Raw genomic sequence first — 15,907 nt, 5'->3', positions numbered from 1 at the left:
CATAAAGGACTAGCAAATATTCCAGATGTTTGGAGATATGAGGTATGAAGTTTGTCAAGTACTTTCTCAATGACACCAAGGAAATAGGATTTGAAGGTTGAGGTTTTCTGTTGCGAGTGAGGCTAACCCTTTACACCTACCATCTCCTCAGGACTATGTGCTTTTAAGGAAGGTGATGATCAAAATGCAGTATCAGAAGATGCATCTGTTTCTCCGCGAGGAGGAGCAACTCCATCTGGAGACACTGGAGAAGGAGGCGGAGGAGATTTTGCAACAACTCCAGGAAAGTGCATTCAGAATAACCCAACAGAAAGCAAGCCTGAAAGAAATGTACAAAGAGCTGACTGAGATGTGCCACAAGCCTGACCTGGAGCTGCTCCAGGTGAGAAGGCAGGGTTCATCCTCAGAGACAGGAATCCTTTTTTGGGCAACGTTGCCATGACATTGAAATGCTAACAGCGTATACCGTTACTCTCAGCAAAGTCATGATGCTTATTGACTCCCATCTTTCTGTTTGTCCAACCATTTATTTCTTCATATCCTGGTAATCTTTGGGAGACTTTTTCCCATATAGGAGCTAACCTACGGCAAAATTATTGCTGTGTAATCAGAAGTACTAATCACATGGATAAATGATCCAAAATCAGAAAAACCTTATAACCAGAGGAAGGTTAGCTATGTTGGAGTAATTCTCAATTTATGTTCCCCTAATCCATTGTCACTCTCTGTTTCCCCCACTCCAGAAATAACTTGCTGAAGACACTGAGATTTTGCCCTCTGCCTAGGCAAGGGTTGTAGAATTTGGCAATCAATTTTACTGCACTCCAAAACTTTTTAAAATGTAATTTCTCTGTTTTACTTTCATTGTTATCGCAAATGATCAGATCTCTTCTTGGGAATAAGACTGGGCTCTGAGTGACAGTGGAAACCTAGATCGTGTTGCATCTCTGCACAGCCCCTTCCTGACCTCCTTCTTTCCTTAATATATCCTGAGGAACTCTGTCATGCTTTAGTTTAGGTTCTATTAAGGTAGTCTCTGATTGTTCCTTAGAGGGGAATGAGAGAAAAAAATACATTATTTAAGCAAACAAACAAGAATACTTAGAGAAGCAAAAAAACAAAACTCTCATGATTAACATTACTTTTTTTTTTCCCTTACAGGACTTGGGAAATGTATTGCAAAGGTGAGTTTCCACTAATGGTTACTGATTGCTGAGCAAGTCTCTTGTTCTTATTGATAAAGTGGATGGACATGTTTTGAGCTCTTAAAATCATTCTCTGTGGCTACTTTCTGTGGTTGTTTGTTGTTGTTGAAGCTTATTTATTTATATTTGAGAGAGTGAGAGCGAGCACACAAGCAGGGGAAGGAGAGAGAGAGAGAGAGAGGGAGAGAGAGAATCCCAAGCAGGCTCCACACTGTCAACATGGAGCCCAGTGTGGGGCTCAATCCCACAATCTGAGATTGCGACCTGTGTAGAAACCAAGAGTCAGACGCTTAACTGACTGAGCCACCCAGGTGCCCCTCTGTGGCTACTTTCTATTTCTTTTTAAAGAAGCCTAAAGACCTTCTGCTCCTTGGACTCAGTTTTCTTTTTGTGTGGATGAATTAAAATATACTTCAAACCATGCAACATTCTGGGCTCTGTTCCACTCAATGCTCCCAAATCCTCTCCCACCTCACCACAGTAAAACTTACCGAAGGAATTTTTCTAAGGTGTAACAGAAGGGGTTCCTACCCTAGAGAGTTGGAGGTGAAAAAGACAAGAGAGACGGATATTCCCCAAGAATGGATAGGAGGGGAGTGTGATTTTGTTCCCAGCAGTAGTAATGATCTCACCTATTCCATCACAACACATCCGGTGGTAGACAGGGCCTCACAGGAAATGGCTTCCTGGTGCCCATTGAGGGGGGTCAGACCCTGGGGACCAAAGCTGCCAGGCTGAAAGTAGATTCTCTTGCTGGACAGAAAAGAACAAAACTGTCTGACTCAGTGGGCCCTCCCCTTTTAGACACTGAATATATCATTAGTGACTATGTGCAGACCGACCTCCCAAAGGCTTTGCCTGAACATTGTGCTCTCTGTAAGACCTCAGGATCTTTGCTCTGCCTGAGGTGGAATAGAGGGAGGGAATGATCCTCAGTAATTTGCGAAATAGAATAATATCTGAGAAGAATGGAAAAGTTGGAGTTTGATATAATTTAAATTTAGAAAAAAAGGTAAAGTAACGTTTCTCATATTCCCAAGAGCATAGAATACAATGCATTCCCAACAAACCAAAATAGGAGAATTCTGATGAAAACTCTTTGAGTAAACACTGCTGCTTTTGTAATCTAGTGTGATTGACCTTTGGCCCAGAAGTGTAACTGATGTCATTCTTTACAGGACTGAATTGGTGCAGGTGCAAAAGCCTCAGCCCATGATTCCAGAGCTCACCTCGCACGGCATCACAGGAATCCTAGACATACTGAACAACTTCAGAGGTAAGAATCAGCCCTTTGGCAATCAGGCCTCAATTTCTCTAGTGGTTCTTGGGGATGATTCTCCTTTCTCTTTTAATTTTGTTTTTTCTGACATGAAGGTAGTGTATGACTTTCCAAACTTATTGTCTCTTTTCTCTCTAAATAGTCATGTTACAATGATAAAGACTAAATTTTCCAACTTATACTTTACTGAAAATGCAAAGCACGATACATATTTTTTAGTTTCTGACACAAACAGAGCAAGAGAAGAGTAATCAGGTTGGTCGTGTAGTTATGAAGAGCTAGAATATTTAGTTCTCAGAGCAACAATCAATATGTATGTTTATTCAGTTTACTCCAGTCTTGAAAGTTTTAAATATGGCATTGGTGGCTTTTAATTTTTTCTATATTCCAAGTGCCTTTATCACGCATTGTACAAAGACTATTTATTACTTATAAAATCAGAAAGCTTTGACAGAGAAAGATCAAAATTGTCATTGGCAGAATAATTTTAATGTTATGAGAGCAATCTCAAAGCCACTGAAAGGCAAGGGATGTGTGAACAGGGCTGAAACAGAGTGGGCCCACAACAGAGAGTAGGTCTAGACAGCAGAGGGCTAAAATTGGCATTTGACTAAATCCAGGGTCTGAACAGATAATGTAAAGCCACAACATTCTTTTCAGAAGCTTCTAAACTAAGCATACATGGATTTCTATAAAATTTTTGACATTTGAAAATGTCACAGGTACCAGTTATATGCCAGTCAATACCCACATAATAGCTAGGTGCTATTTATTTATTAAATAGTATTAAAGATAAACAACACAGGAAGAGTTTTCTGAAGTAAAGACAAAAAATGAGGTGTGTCCTGAAACAAATTATCCAGACTGACATCAGATGACTGCTTCACACAGTTCACAATATGTCTGGATGTTTTTCCTTTTTCTGTATGATTTGAAGGGTTTCTGTGCTATAGAGGCAGTCACAACTCTTGCTCTTCATAGATAAGCCATCTGAACTCTCTTCACTCTTTTGTATTTCCTTGAAGGAGGGGAAATGAAGAGGTCATTGGTGGGTAGAAAATCTTTGCCCCTCAGGACATGGAAACCCATTCACTGACCTAATTTTTGCCTCTCTTTGTAGTGGATAATGTGCTGAGTCAGGAAGCCACTGGTCGCTACATGTGCGTTTCTGAGGATGCTGGAAGTGTGATGTTTGGAGTCACCCATCCTGGTGTGTACAGAGAGCCTGAGAGCCTGGCAAGCTTGGCAGCCTGGGGACCTCAGGTCTTCACCTCTGGTAAACATTACTGGGAGGTGGATGTCACATGCTCCCCAAATTGGATTCTGGGAGTCTGTAAAGATTCCTTGATGAGTGATATTGATATCATTAGTGATCCTGAGGCAGCATTTCTTCTGTTTTCTTTGAAGATACACAATCGTTATAGTCTCTCCACCAACTCCCCGCCCTTAATTCAGTATGTGGAAAGGCCTCTGGGTCAGATTGGAGTATTTCTGGATTATGACAATGGAACTGTGAGCTTCTATGATGTTTGCAAAAGTTCCCTCATATACAGTTTCCTTCCTTCCTCCTTCTCTTTCCCTCTGAAGCCATTCCTTTGCTTTGGTTCCCTCTGAAAAAACAAGTTTTGTGAGCATTTATTTGATGAATTCCCATGTCTGAGGAAATTCCTATCATGAAATCTTTTCATGTAAAACAACAGGATAATAAGGGTCTTTGAGCACACTGACTTAAGGGAACAGAATCATTGTACGTTTATAAAATGGCATTAACTATGTTGACTATATAAATTTGTGTATTAAATTTTCTTTCAATAAAAAATTGTTTATTTTGGAGCATTTTCTGGAATATAATCAATGCCTTCATTTCTTTCTTTCTTTCTTTATTTTTATTTTTGTTTTATTTTTTATTTTTTTAAATTTACATACAAATTAGTTAGCATATAGTGCAACAATGATTTCAGGAGTAGATTCCTTAGTGCCCCTTCCCCCATTTAGCCCATCCCCCCCTCCCACAACCATTCCCGGAACCCTCAGTTTGTTCTCCATATTTATGATTCTCTTCTGTTTTGTCCCCCTCCCTGTTTTTATATTATTTTTGTTTCCCTTCCCTCATGTTCATCTGTTTTGTCTCTTCAAGTCCTCATATGAGTGAAGTAATATTATTTTTGTGTTTCTCTGACTAATTTCACTTAGCATACATAATACCCTCCAGTTCCATCCACCTCATTGCAAATGGCATGATTTCATTCTTTTTGATTGCCAAGTAATACTCCATTGTATATATATGTATATATACCACATCTTCCTTATCCATTCATCCATGGATGGACATTTGGGCTCTTCCCGTACTTTGGTTACTGTTGATAGTGCATGGGGGTGAATGTGTCCCTTCAAAACATCACACTTGTATCCCTTGGATAAATGCCTAGTATTGCAATTGCTGGGTCGCAGGGTAGTTCTATTTTTAGTTTTTTGAGAAACCTCCATACTGTTTCCCAGAGTGGCTGCACCAGCTTGCATTCCCACCAACAATGCAAAAGAGATCCTCTTTCTCCACATCCTCGCCAACATCTGTTGTGGCCTGAGTTGTTAATGTTAACCATTCTGACAGGTGTCAGGTGGTATCTCATGGTGGTTTTGGTTTGTATTTCCCTGATGATGAATGATGTGGAGCATTTTTTCATGTGTCAGTTGGCCATCTGGATGTCTGCTTTGGAGAAGTGTCTATTCATGTCTTTTGCCCATTTCTTCACTGGATTATTTGTTTTTTGGGTGTTGAGTTTGATAAGTTCTTTACAGATTTTGGATACTAACCTTTTATCTGATATGTCATTTGCAAATATCTTCTCCCATTCTGTCAGTTGCCTTTTAGTTTTGCTGTTTGTTTCCTTTGCTGTGCAGAAGCTTTTTATTTTGATGAGGTCCCAGTAGTTCATTTTTGCTTTTGTTTCCCTTGCCTCCAGAGATGTGTTGAGTAAGAAGTTGCTGTGGCCAAGGTCAAAGAGGTTTTTGCCTGCTTTCTCCTCGAGGATTTTGATGGCTTCCTGTCACACATTTAGGTCTTTCAGCCATCTTGAGTTTATTTTTGATTATGGTGTAAGAAGCTGGTCCAGGTTCATTCTTCTGCACATCGCTGTCCAGTTTTCACAGCACCACCTGCTGAAGATACTGTGTTTATTCCATTTGATATTCTTTCCTGCTTTGTCAAAGATTAGTTGGCCACACGTTTATGGGTCCATTTCTGGGCTCTCTGTTCTGTTCTGTTGATCTGAGTGTCTGTTCTTGTGCCAGCCTTTTCTTCTTCTTTTTTTAATAACAGTTTTAGTAAGATGAAATTTACATACCATAAAAGTCATTCCTCTAAAGTATATACATAATTCAGAGGCACCTGGGTGACTCAGTCGGTTACCCGTCCTACTCTTGATTTCGGCTCAGGTCACGATCTCACGGTTTGTGAAATTGAGGCCACATGGGGCTTCGTGCTGACAACGTGGAGCTTGCTTAGGATTCTCTGTCTCTCCATCTCTCTCTGCCCCTCCCCCTCTCTTTCTTTCAAAAATTATAAAGTACATAATTCAGTGGCTTTTAGTAATATCCCAAGAGTTGTACAACTATCATAACGATTTAATCCCAGGACATTTCCATCACCCCCAAAAGAAATAAATACCCTTTAATACTTACTCCCTTTTCACCCTCTCATCTCTTGTCAACCTCAACTCTCCTTTCAGTCTGTATGGATTTGTCTATCATATACATTTCATGCAAAGTCAGTCACACACAGCATGTGGCTTTTTGTATTTTTATTTTTGTATTTTGTAAACATTCACATAATGTTTTCAAGGCTCCTCTGCATTGTGAGCAATGTGTTTTACTTGCATGTTTGAACAAGATTGGGGTAGAAGAAATGAAGTGGTATATATCTCAGCTTAGTATGCAAAAGGAGTGATGCTTAATCTTCTCTTCAAGGCTGACCTAGTTGGATAAATCCAAGTATCTGACAGGCATTATCATTCCTCTAAACCTTAGTCATTCATCGAATCTTGACTGAAACAAAAGCTTTTTAGGGAAGTCCTTCTGACTCCACAGATCAGGGTAGTTCCTCTTGTTCCATACCCTCTAAGCATATTATATTACCTTATTATAATTATCAACAAACTTTCATCAAATTGGTAGACACTTATTAGATTGAAACTTATTAGACTGATACTTATTAGGTTGAAAATTCTAAGAGAGTAGAGGCAGTATTTGTCTCACTTACAACTCTATTCCCACTATTCAATGCAGTACTTAGACCATAAAATACAATAAATTAAACATGAATAGATAAATGAGCAAAAGAGTTAATGTAAGCAAATATTATTTCAGCATTGAAACATGATTTTTCAGAATACAGCTAACATAATAGGACAAAAAATACTAATGGGAAAGGTCAACAACAGACAAGAAATAGATTAATTTCCAGATTCATAGACTAAGAAAAGTCCATTATTTTAAGGTATGAAATACCGACAGCATAATTTTATTCTGTAGTGTTGATTTTGAGATTTCCCTAGGATAATCAATATAATCTAGTAGAAGATGAAGACCCTACATAAAGTGATAAAGTGATAGGGAAACAAGAAATAGCACTTTGAATAATGGAGACTATCAGTTTCTAAACTGACATATGTGTTAAATTACTTACTAAACATAAAGTGGTATTAACTTCTCTAAGCAGTGCATAAAACAAAACCTGTTTAGATTTGAAAAAATAATACAGATGATAGAGAATAGAGAATTCTATAATACCATGTGATATCTATATCTTGTAAAAAAATTTTTTAAGAAAGAAATACTTTGGAGTACAGTCATAGGATAAATAATGACTGAAATATGAAGCAACCACATAATCACTAATGTGCTTAATCCCATGACATTGAGGGTTCACTTCTCATGGGTAGTTGGTGCAAGTGAAAGCCTCTCTTAGGACCAGTTAGGGGATAGACTAACCTGATCTAACAAGAGCCTCCACATTGAAATGAGTTGGAAGATGTGCTCTCTCACATGGCTGCCCAAATAGCAGAGGTGGTCAAGAGGTAGACTGACATAGTCAACCACTGGCTGTTATCTAGGTGTATGTAAAATTCCAATTTGTGGCCTTGTCCCATCCAGCAGGAAAGCTGCAAAAAATATCTGGGGCAAAGGGATCTGACTTTCAGGAAATGAGTTGGTGTTTTCTACAGCTCTTGTGTTCCATTCCTATTGGTTTATGCTTAGGCATTGGAGCATACCAAGCTGTGAGAAATGTCCAAGAATTCTGGATACACAGTGAAAAGGAGATCAGTTTTTATTGTTTCAGAAGAAAATATTGAAATGATTGGCACAGTAGGAGAAATTCCAAAAGGTTGTGATTAATGAAACACAGGGGAGCCTCAACAAAAGAGATATGGTGTTGTTCAAGGTTAGGTCCAAGTCCAGTGTTCAAGAAGGTATAAACTCTGCTCTTCACATTTTCCAAGTGACAAGTGTTTACCTACTCAAAGCCTGGCTAACTGAGAGCCATGAGACAAGGAGCCTCTTTTTTGCCTTTTACTCCCTTAAATGGGTGACTAAGACAGAAATGATTCTCCAAATTTTGAAAATAGTTATCAGAAATGTTCCATTATTTTTTCACCCTAACACCCAGATTCTGTAGTTAACTTTTTTCCCCTCCCACATCTTTCATGCAGCACTGTGTTGACTAATAGAGAGACTCTATTGCGAGTTTTTTCCTGACTTGCTGCCTCTTTCCAAGTGATCTCAGATTGTATAATCTTATCTGCTGGAGCTTCAGTCTAACACTCCTTTTCTATTTTTGCCTGTGGTTCCTGAGATTTTTTTACAGATGCTAACACTTTGCTGAGTAACAGCAAATACATCTGAAGTTTGATAATATTAAGTTTTCTTCCTTTTCAAAGAAAATTTTATAGCTAGCATTCTTCTTATTTCTCTCAGATTTTCTTGTATCTCCAGGCAGAATTAGCTACTTTAAAGACATTCAATATTTGCCTTCGATATTAGAAGATGGGACAGTTTACATTTCTTTTTTTTTAATATGAAATTTATTGTCAAATTGGTTTCCATACAACACCCCGTGCTCATCCCAACAGGTGCCCTCCTCAATTCCCATCACCTACCCTTCCCTCCCTCCCACCCCCCATCAACCCTCAGTTTGTTCTGTTTTTAAGAATCTCTTATGTTTTGGCTCCCTCCCTCTCTAACCTTTTTTTTTATTTTTATTTCCTTCCCCCACCCCCACCATGGTCTTCTGTTAAGTTTCTCAGGATCCACATAGGAGTGAAAACATATGGTATCTGTCTCTGTATGACTTATTTCACTTAACATAACACTCTCCAGTTCCATCCACGTTGCTACAAAAGGCCATATTTCAATCTTTCTCATCGTCACGTAGTATTCCATTGTGTATATAAACCACAACTTCTAATAATCCAGTGAAAAAATGGGCAGAAAACATAAATAGACACTTCTCTAAAGAAGACATCCAGATGGCCAACAGGCACATGAAAAGATGCTCAACGTCACTCTTCATCAGGGAAATACAAATCAAAACCACACTCAGATACCACCTCACGCCAGTCAGAGTGGCTAAAATGAACAAATCAGGGGACTATAGATGCTGGAGAGGATGTGGAGAAACGGGAACCCTCTTACGCTGTTGGTGGGAATGCAAACTGGTGCAGCCGCTCCGGAAAACAGTGTGGAGTTTCCTCAAAAAGTTAGAAACAGATCTACCCTATGATCCAGCAATTGCACTGCTAGGAATTTACCCAAGGGATACAGGAGTGCTGATGCATAGGGGCACTTGTACGCCAATATTTATAGCAGCACTCTCAACAATAGCCAAATTATGTAAAGAGCCTAAATGTCCATCAACTGATGAATGTTTGCATTTCTATTTGGTACATTTTCTCAGCCATCACATCAAAAGTATTTTATTCTTGATAGTCCTGGAGATGTTTATCACATTCATTCTATCTACCTCTTAGGTTTGATTACTTATATAGAATTAATATAACCTGATGGGACTCCTGGGTGGTTCAGTCAGTTGAGCGTCCGACTTTGGCTCAGATCGTGATCTCACGGGTCGTGAGTTCAAGCCCTGTGTCGGGCTCTGTGCTGACAGCTCAGAGCCTGGAGCCTACTTCAGATTCTGTATCTCTCACTCTCTCTGCCCCTCCTCCACTTGTGTTCTTTCTTTCTCTGCCTCTCAAAAATAAAGAAACATAAGAAAAAAAATTTTTAAAAAAAGAATTAGTATAACCTGAAACTTACTTATGACTGAAATGAAATCAAAGTGAGGCCATTAGAAAACTTCCCAATTATTACACTCAACATCTGGGACTTCCTTGGTATCTTATCCATGAAAATAAGATATTTATTCCTTTACCTGGCCACATTTTTTTATATGGCAAGAATTTTTATTCTCTTATGAAACAAAAAGTAAAAATGACATGAAAGAAAATGTGGAAAGAAAATGCTCTTATAAAACACATAGCCTTGGGGGTGCCTGAGTGGCTCAGTCGGTTAAGCGACCAACTTCCGGCTCAGGTCATGATCTCACAGTTTGTGAGTTCAGGCCCCGCGTCAGACTCTGTGCTGACAGCTCAGAGCCTGGAGCCTGCTTCGGATTCTGTGTCTCCCTCTCTCTCTTTCCCTCCCCTGCTCACGCTCTGTGTGTGTCTCTCTCTGTGTGTCAAAAGTAAACATTAAAAAAATTTAAAAACAAACTGTAATTGGATAATTGTATCTTCTACAATTAACAAATGAGTTGGTGCTGCCACTCACGCCCAAACTTGATATATCAGGCTGAGCTTGTTCTCTTGTTCCTAAAGTTCCAGAAATGAGAAAGATAATTATGAGTAGACTCCAAGAAAAACTTTCTTTTTGAAAGGGGACAGGATTTTGAATTTTGACATTATAAATTTTTAGGCTGTTTGTTTTCCCTTCTCAGTGGTAGGTATCACTGTGTAACTGAACTGCTCCAAACAATTTCATCACCTGAGATTTTAAGAAGGGACTAGTTTTTTTGATTGTTTGTTTGTTTTGTTCTGTTTTGAGAAAGAGACAGCATAATCAGGAAGTGGGGAGAGAATCCCAAAGCAGGCTCCCTGCTGACAGAGGGAGTTCCAATTCAGGAACTGTTGAGATCATGACCTGAACCTGAACGGAAACCAAGAGTCAGATGCTTAACGGACTGAGCCACCCAGGCACCCCAGAATGGGACATATTTCAGTGATGTATATTCTCTCCTGTCCACTTAAGGAATAACTTATAGATCCTTGTACTGGAGCCAAGATCTTATCAATTAAAACTTCTTTATTTATTTAAAGTTTTTTTTTTAATTCTAAAATACTTTAATAATATTGACAGGAAGACTGATATACAATGCAATTATGCATTTTACAAGGAGACTCTGTACATCAGGGAAGCATCCTGAAGCATCAGACTTTTATTTATTTACATTTTAATTGTGAATTGTTACACAAAAGAGAACACAAAATCTCCTATATCAATGTAAATAAATATAATATTTGTAATGTATTACAAATGTAATAAATGTAAATAAGTAAATAAACTGAAAAGACTTGAGCTCCCAAAGCATCTTGTTTCAAAAGAACACGAATGAGATGAAAGATGAACTAAATTCCTTAGTGGTATGGACAAAGCAGAGGAGCAGTTCAGGAAATCAAATCCTGTTTCCAATTTAGCACATTAAAAGAAAGTCAGGCAGTAAAAGACGGGCTTGAAAATTTCATCTCAAGCCATAGAGAATACTGCATAAGCCTAGATAACAGTCTCCAAATCAACAAGATAGAAAGGTTAGAAGTCAAGTGAGCAGGTTATGTGTGGCCACCTTACATACAAACCTCTAGCAACTTTGCAAAATTGTCAATTTTCTCCCTGCGGTCACTCAAATGTCATGAACTTCAAGGAGCTTGGACCCACTCTATCTCTGTAGCCATGATGCATTTGACAGTAACTGAGAAATCTAAATACCTCCCTTTTTCCCATACAGAGAGAAGACACTACCTTTTAAGGTCACTTCAGCTCTTTTGTTTTGACCAGATATTCTGATTCTTCAGCACTGCTTTCATGGACATTGAAGGAGAAAATGAGAAAAATCTACTTAACGATTACAAGTATGGGACTGCAGAAGAAATAGAAGAAATCCATGAAACAGCCATAATTTTCTTAACATTAAAGTAAAGAGTAAAAGCCACATTCATCAGTTAAACAGAAACTATCTTTTTTTTTTCTTCCACTTAGTGCAGATAGGAATTAGAGGGGAAAATGGCTCGCCTGCATAATTTTCAAAATAAAAATTCAAAGAAAGTAACTGAATCTTCTGTGTTAGGAAATCATGTCAATGTATATTACAAATACACAAAGGGGTAGGGACTGACTCAATGCCCAGGCACCCACTACACTGGCTACAACTTAGGGGAGGAGGGGTGAGATGGAAGCTGCCAGAAAGGGTAGAGAGGTTCAGCAGGAGGATCAGCATTTGGAGGTCAGCAAGAGAGGGCAAGCAGCATGGAGGAGAAGGGAAGAAGAGGGTCATGAATGCACTCCTCCCCTGGCTACTTCCTTCTCCAAAGACCTTTCAGGATCTGGCATCCTATGTCCCTAGGACCTTACTAGGAGCCAGCAGCATACATGTGCTCCCACAAAATTGCTACAATTCTGCTTTAAGGAGAAAGATACGTCTATTGGTCAGAATGATTTCGAATATCATTTGATACGACAAAGGCACAATTGCCTGTAAAATTTAAGCCATGAGTTAGTTTTCTGCCAAGTTGTCATTTACATAAAAACCTATATTGGTTTTATTTATTTTTTAAAATTTATTTTGAAAGAGAGTAGCAGAGAGAGAGAGAGAAAGCAGGGGAGGGGCAGAGAAAGAGGGAGACAGAATCCCAAGCAGGCTCCACACTGTGAGCACAGAGCTCCACACAGCGCTCAAACCCTGGAACCATGAGATCATGACCTGAGCCAAAGTCAAGAGTCAGAAGCTTAACCCAATGAGCCACCCAGGCGCTCCAGTTTTATTTTTATGTATAGAAAATATATATACTTTTTCATTTTCCCAACCTGGAATTTAGTTGCATCTCAGATTGCTTAATAAACAGAAAAACATAAGTTTCCATCCCTTCCTCAAGATTTTTTTTAACATTTACTTATTTATTTTGTGAGAGAGAAAAAGAGGGTGGGGGAAGGGCAGAGAGAGAGAGAGAGAGAGAGAGACAGAGAATCCCAAGCAGGCTCCGCACTGTCAATGCAGAGCCTTCGGGCACCCCTCGCAAGATTTTTTTTTTCCTAAAAAATTAAAAACCAGTATGACTTGTGCCAAAAAGGAAGAGCATGTCAGATCCTGGGCTGGACTGCCTGAAGAGGACTAATTTGCTGTGTTACAAATAAACTGCAATGCTTTCAACTGACCTATCAGTGTGGTATGGAGGCGTCCCTGGGGAGGGGGCTCTTTGCTGGAAGGTTAGGAACCTCCGGAAAGTTTTCTCTGTTCAGTTTCTCTTTTATCACTTCTGAACCTAAATGGAGTAAAACAAACTCTAGAGGAAACTGGGAAATTAATAGATATGTTTTAAATCTTGCGAAATCTTAACTCCAGTTTGGAGAGATTAGGGAGGAGTTTGTGATAGGTTTATAGAAAGCCATGACAGTAAAATTTTATAGACGCCAGTGGAAATAAAGATGTTATAATAAAAAAGAATTATAATTACAATACAATTTGTGACTCATCTATGATTTTCATTTTCCACAGGTGTTAGTTAACAAAATGTAAGAAAAATTATGATGCGACCATATGAGGAAAGAAGAGAATACAAATATGTGTGAAGGACGAAGGAATTAGCTAAATTTTTATTTCTCTTAAAGTTAAAAGACATTTTATTCAAAAGTGCCAAAATAAGCTTATTATTTAGTATCATGTACATAACAACAGAGACTTACCTTTTTTGGTGGAGATACAAAGATATAGAAGACAATATATCTGTCATCAAAAGCTTACAAATATAAACAAATAAAATTTTCACAAACCAAAATTACTTCAAATATTTTGTTCGATTCTATATACCCTTCTCCCATCCATTCTTAATACAAAATTTCTCTTCAGTGTCAACACTTGCACATTTAAGAAATCTTAATGTAAAGGGGATCTATTGTTTAAAATAGAATATATACTCCTCAATATATTCCTCAATCATATCATACATACTATCATTCACATTTGAAAATACATAAAGCCCAAATTTAAAAGACAACTAGTTTCATTTAATAGAGTATGCTTTAAAATAAATGACCAGAGGTAATCAGCATCCTGATTTTTAGACAAGAGTGAATTCAAAAGTCCTCATTTACGATACTCCAACATGTCACAAATGACATCTTCCCACATCACTAATTTTTGGGTAGTTATTGGCCACTTTTAAAAGGCCACAATCTGAAAAATGAGAAATGATTTTTCACATTCTATAACAAGATTTTCCAAGAACTTCTGCAGAAATTCAGTCTATTTTTACACACGTGGAACCATAAAATAACAGTCTTATTAATTTATAAAATTCTAAGCAATAGTACAGATTATTATTCCATAGTTCCAGTGAAAACTGAAAATAATAATATATAGATACACACATAATATATACATATGTATTAGGCATTTTACCATTGGCTTTAAGAAAGATGCAAACTTCCTGGTGGTTAAATTGAAATTCTTTTTTAAAATCTTTAAGTTAAAGATAAATGAATTCTTCCCCTTGGAACTCTGTACCCACTTGAAGATTCTATAATTGGTCTCATCAACATTTGAAGGAAAAGACACCTAGTTGGGTAAGTGGCTCTGTGTTCTCGGTTCTGTGGACAGAAGCTGAAATTTTCAGCTCTCCATGATCCAGCCAATGCTTCTGAACAGACCAAATTTGATTTGGAGACTATCTTTATATCAAGATTCTTGAAGCTTCTCCGGATTAGGCTTCTGCAGTACAGAAGACCAGCATAATATACTTTCCCATTGTTCAATGAGATTAATTCCCTTCCTAATCTCTAAAACTACTGACTACAAACACCTCTTAGTGCTGATTCAATCTTGTAGTTAATTTTTACAAAAATAATGTCTGCATGATAAATTCATGTCCCACGTTCTCTTGTTTTTACCCTTACATCTAACTGTATTTGAATATGCTATTTGAATCCTTCCCTTGTTTGATAATTTCTGCCCTCTCCTCACAAAAACTTAGGCTCTAATGTCATTGTATCTTCAAAACAGCTATTTAAATCCCTTCATTCTGATCACTTTCCAGCCACTCTTTAGAAGTTAAATTGGCATTTGAGATCAAAATATGAATGATTCTTATGGCTGTTTTGGCAAAATGAAAGTGTAAGGTCACATGTCTGTCATCCTGGATGATTTAATTATGGGTTTAGGGAAAAGAGACATAGGGAATAGGTGGGAAAAAGAAAAAGAGAATTCTAGATGATTTGGTTAAAAGCAATTTGTCAAACTCAAGTTACTGGAAAGGATATCTTGACTGAAACAAAGAATTATTTGAGAAATTACATTTGACATTACCTGATTTCTAACTACTAATTATCTATATACACTTAATAATAAGATGTTATTTATAAAAGCCTGTATCAGTGGAGTGTTTAAAAAATATTAGTATCTTTACAAATTGGTACATAACATAGGATTTAATTTAGGGCTTTTAAAATTATGGATATAGATGAACATAGTGAAAAACATATACAGAAGAGTATCTGGAGAGCTAAAACTCTTAGGATTAAGTTTGATAATAGCTTGTTGGTATTCTTTTTATTAATTTATTGTCTTTCTTTGTTTATGTTTTAGAATTTGTAGTAGCAACAATTAACTGCTCATGTGAAAAGAAATTGTATTTTTAGACATCACATAGCTCTCATAGAGCTCATGTAAATATTTATTTAAGTGCACCTAGGAATAGTTTTAAACAAAAAAGGAATATGTGTATGCTATTTAGTCAACTTAAAAATTACTAGAACAGAGGGGCACTTGGGTGGCTCAGTCATTTAAGTGACTGATTTTGACTCTTGATTTCAACTCAGGTCATGATCTCATGGTTCATGAGACTGAGCCTTGCATCAGGCTTTCGGCTGACAGTGCGGAGCCTGCTTGGGATTCTCTCTCTCTCCTTCTCTCTCTGCCCCTCCCCACCTCTCTCTCTCTGCCTCTCCCCGCATGTACTCTCTCTCCCTCAAAATAAATAAATAAACATTTTTAAAAAATCAAAGAAACTATGTTTCTAAATTAAATAGATAAAAAGACAATAAATACAAATAATAAATCTAATCTTTTTAGGAAAAGCATAGAGTACCATAAACTCATGAATGG

General features: G+C 37.7%; 1 protein-coding gene across 1 annotated transcript in view; it reads left to right on the top strand.

Annotated features, from left to right (window-relative positions):
- The window catches only part of LOC122201179, a 47,047-nt gene that overhangs the window by 4,569 nt on the left and 26,571 nt on the right, over positions 1-15,907 (top strand). The window contains exons 4-7 of the mRNA XM_042907119.1: positions 152-382; positions 1,162-1,184; positions 2,384-2,481; positions 3,605-4,087. Of these exons, the coding sequence (XP_042763053.1) occupies positions 152-382; positions 1,162-1,184; positions 2,384-2,481; positions 3,605-4,087 (835 nt within the window). The remainder of the gene's footprint in view (positions 1-151; positions 383-1,161; positions 1,185-2,383; positions 2,482-3,604; positions 4,088-15,907) is intronic.

The sequence above is a fragment of the Panthera leo genome, chromosome D1 (genome assembly GCF_018350215.1).
Source record: "Panthera leo isolate Ple1 chromosome D1, P.leo_Ple1_pat1.1, whole genome shotgun sequence".
In the NCBI taxonomy this organism is placed as follows: domain Eukaryota; kingdom Metazoa; phylum Chordata; class Mammalia; order Carnivora; family Felidae; genus Panthera; species Panthera leo.
This window is presented reverse-complemented; position numbering and strand designations above follow the sequence as displayed.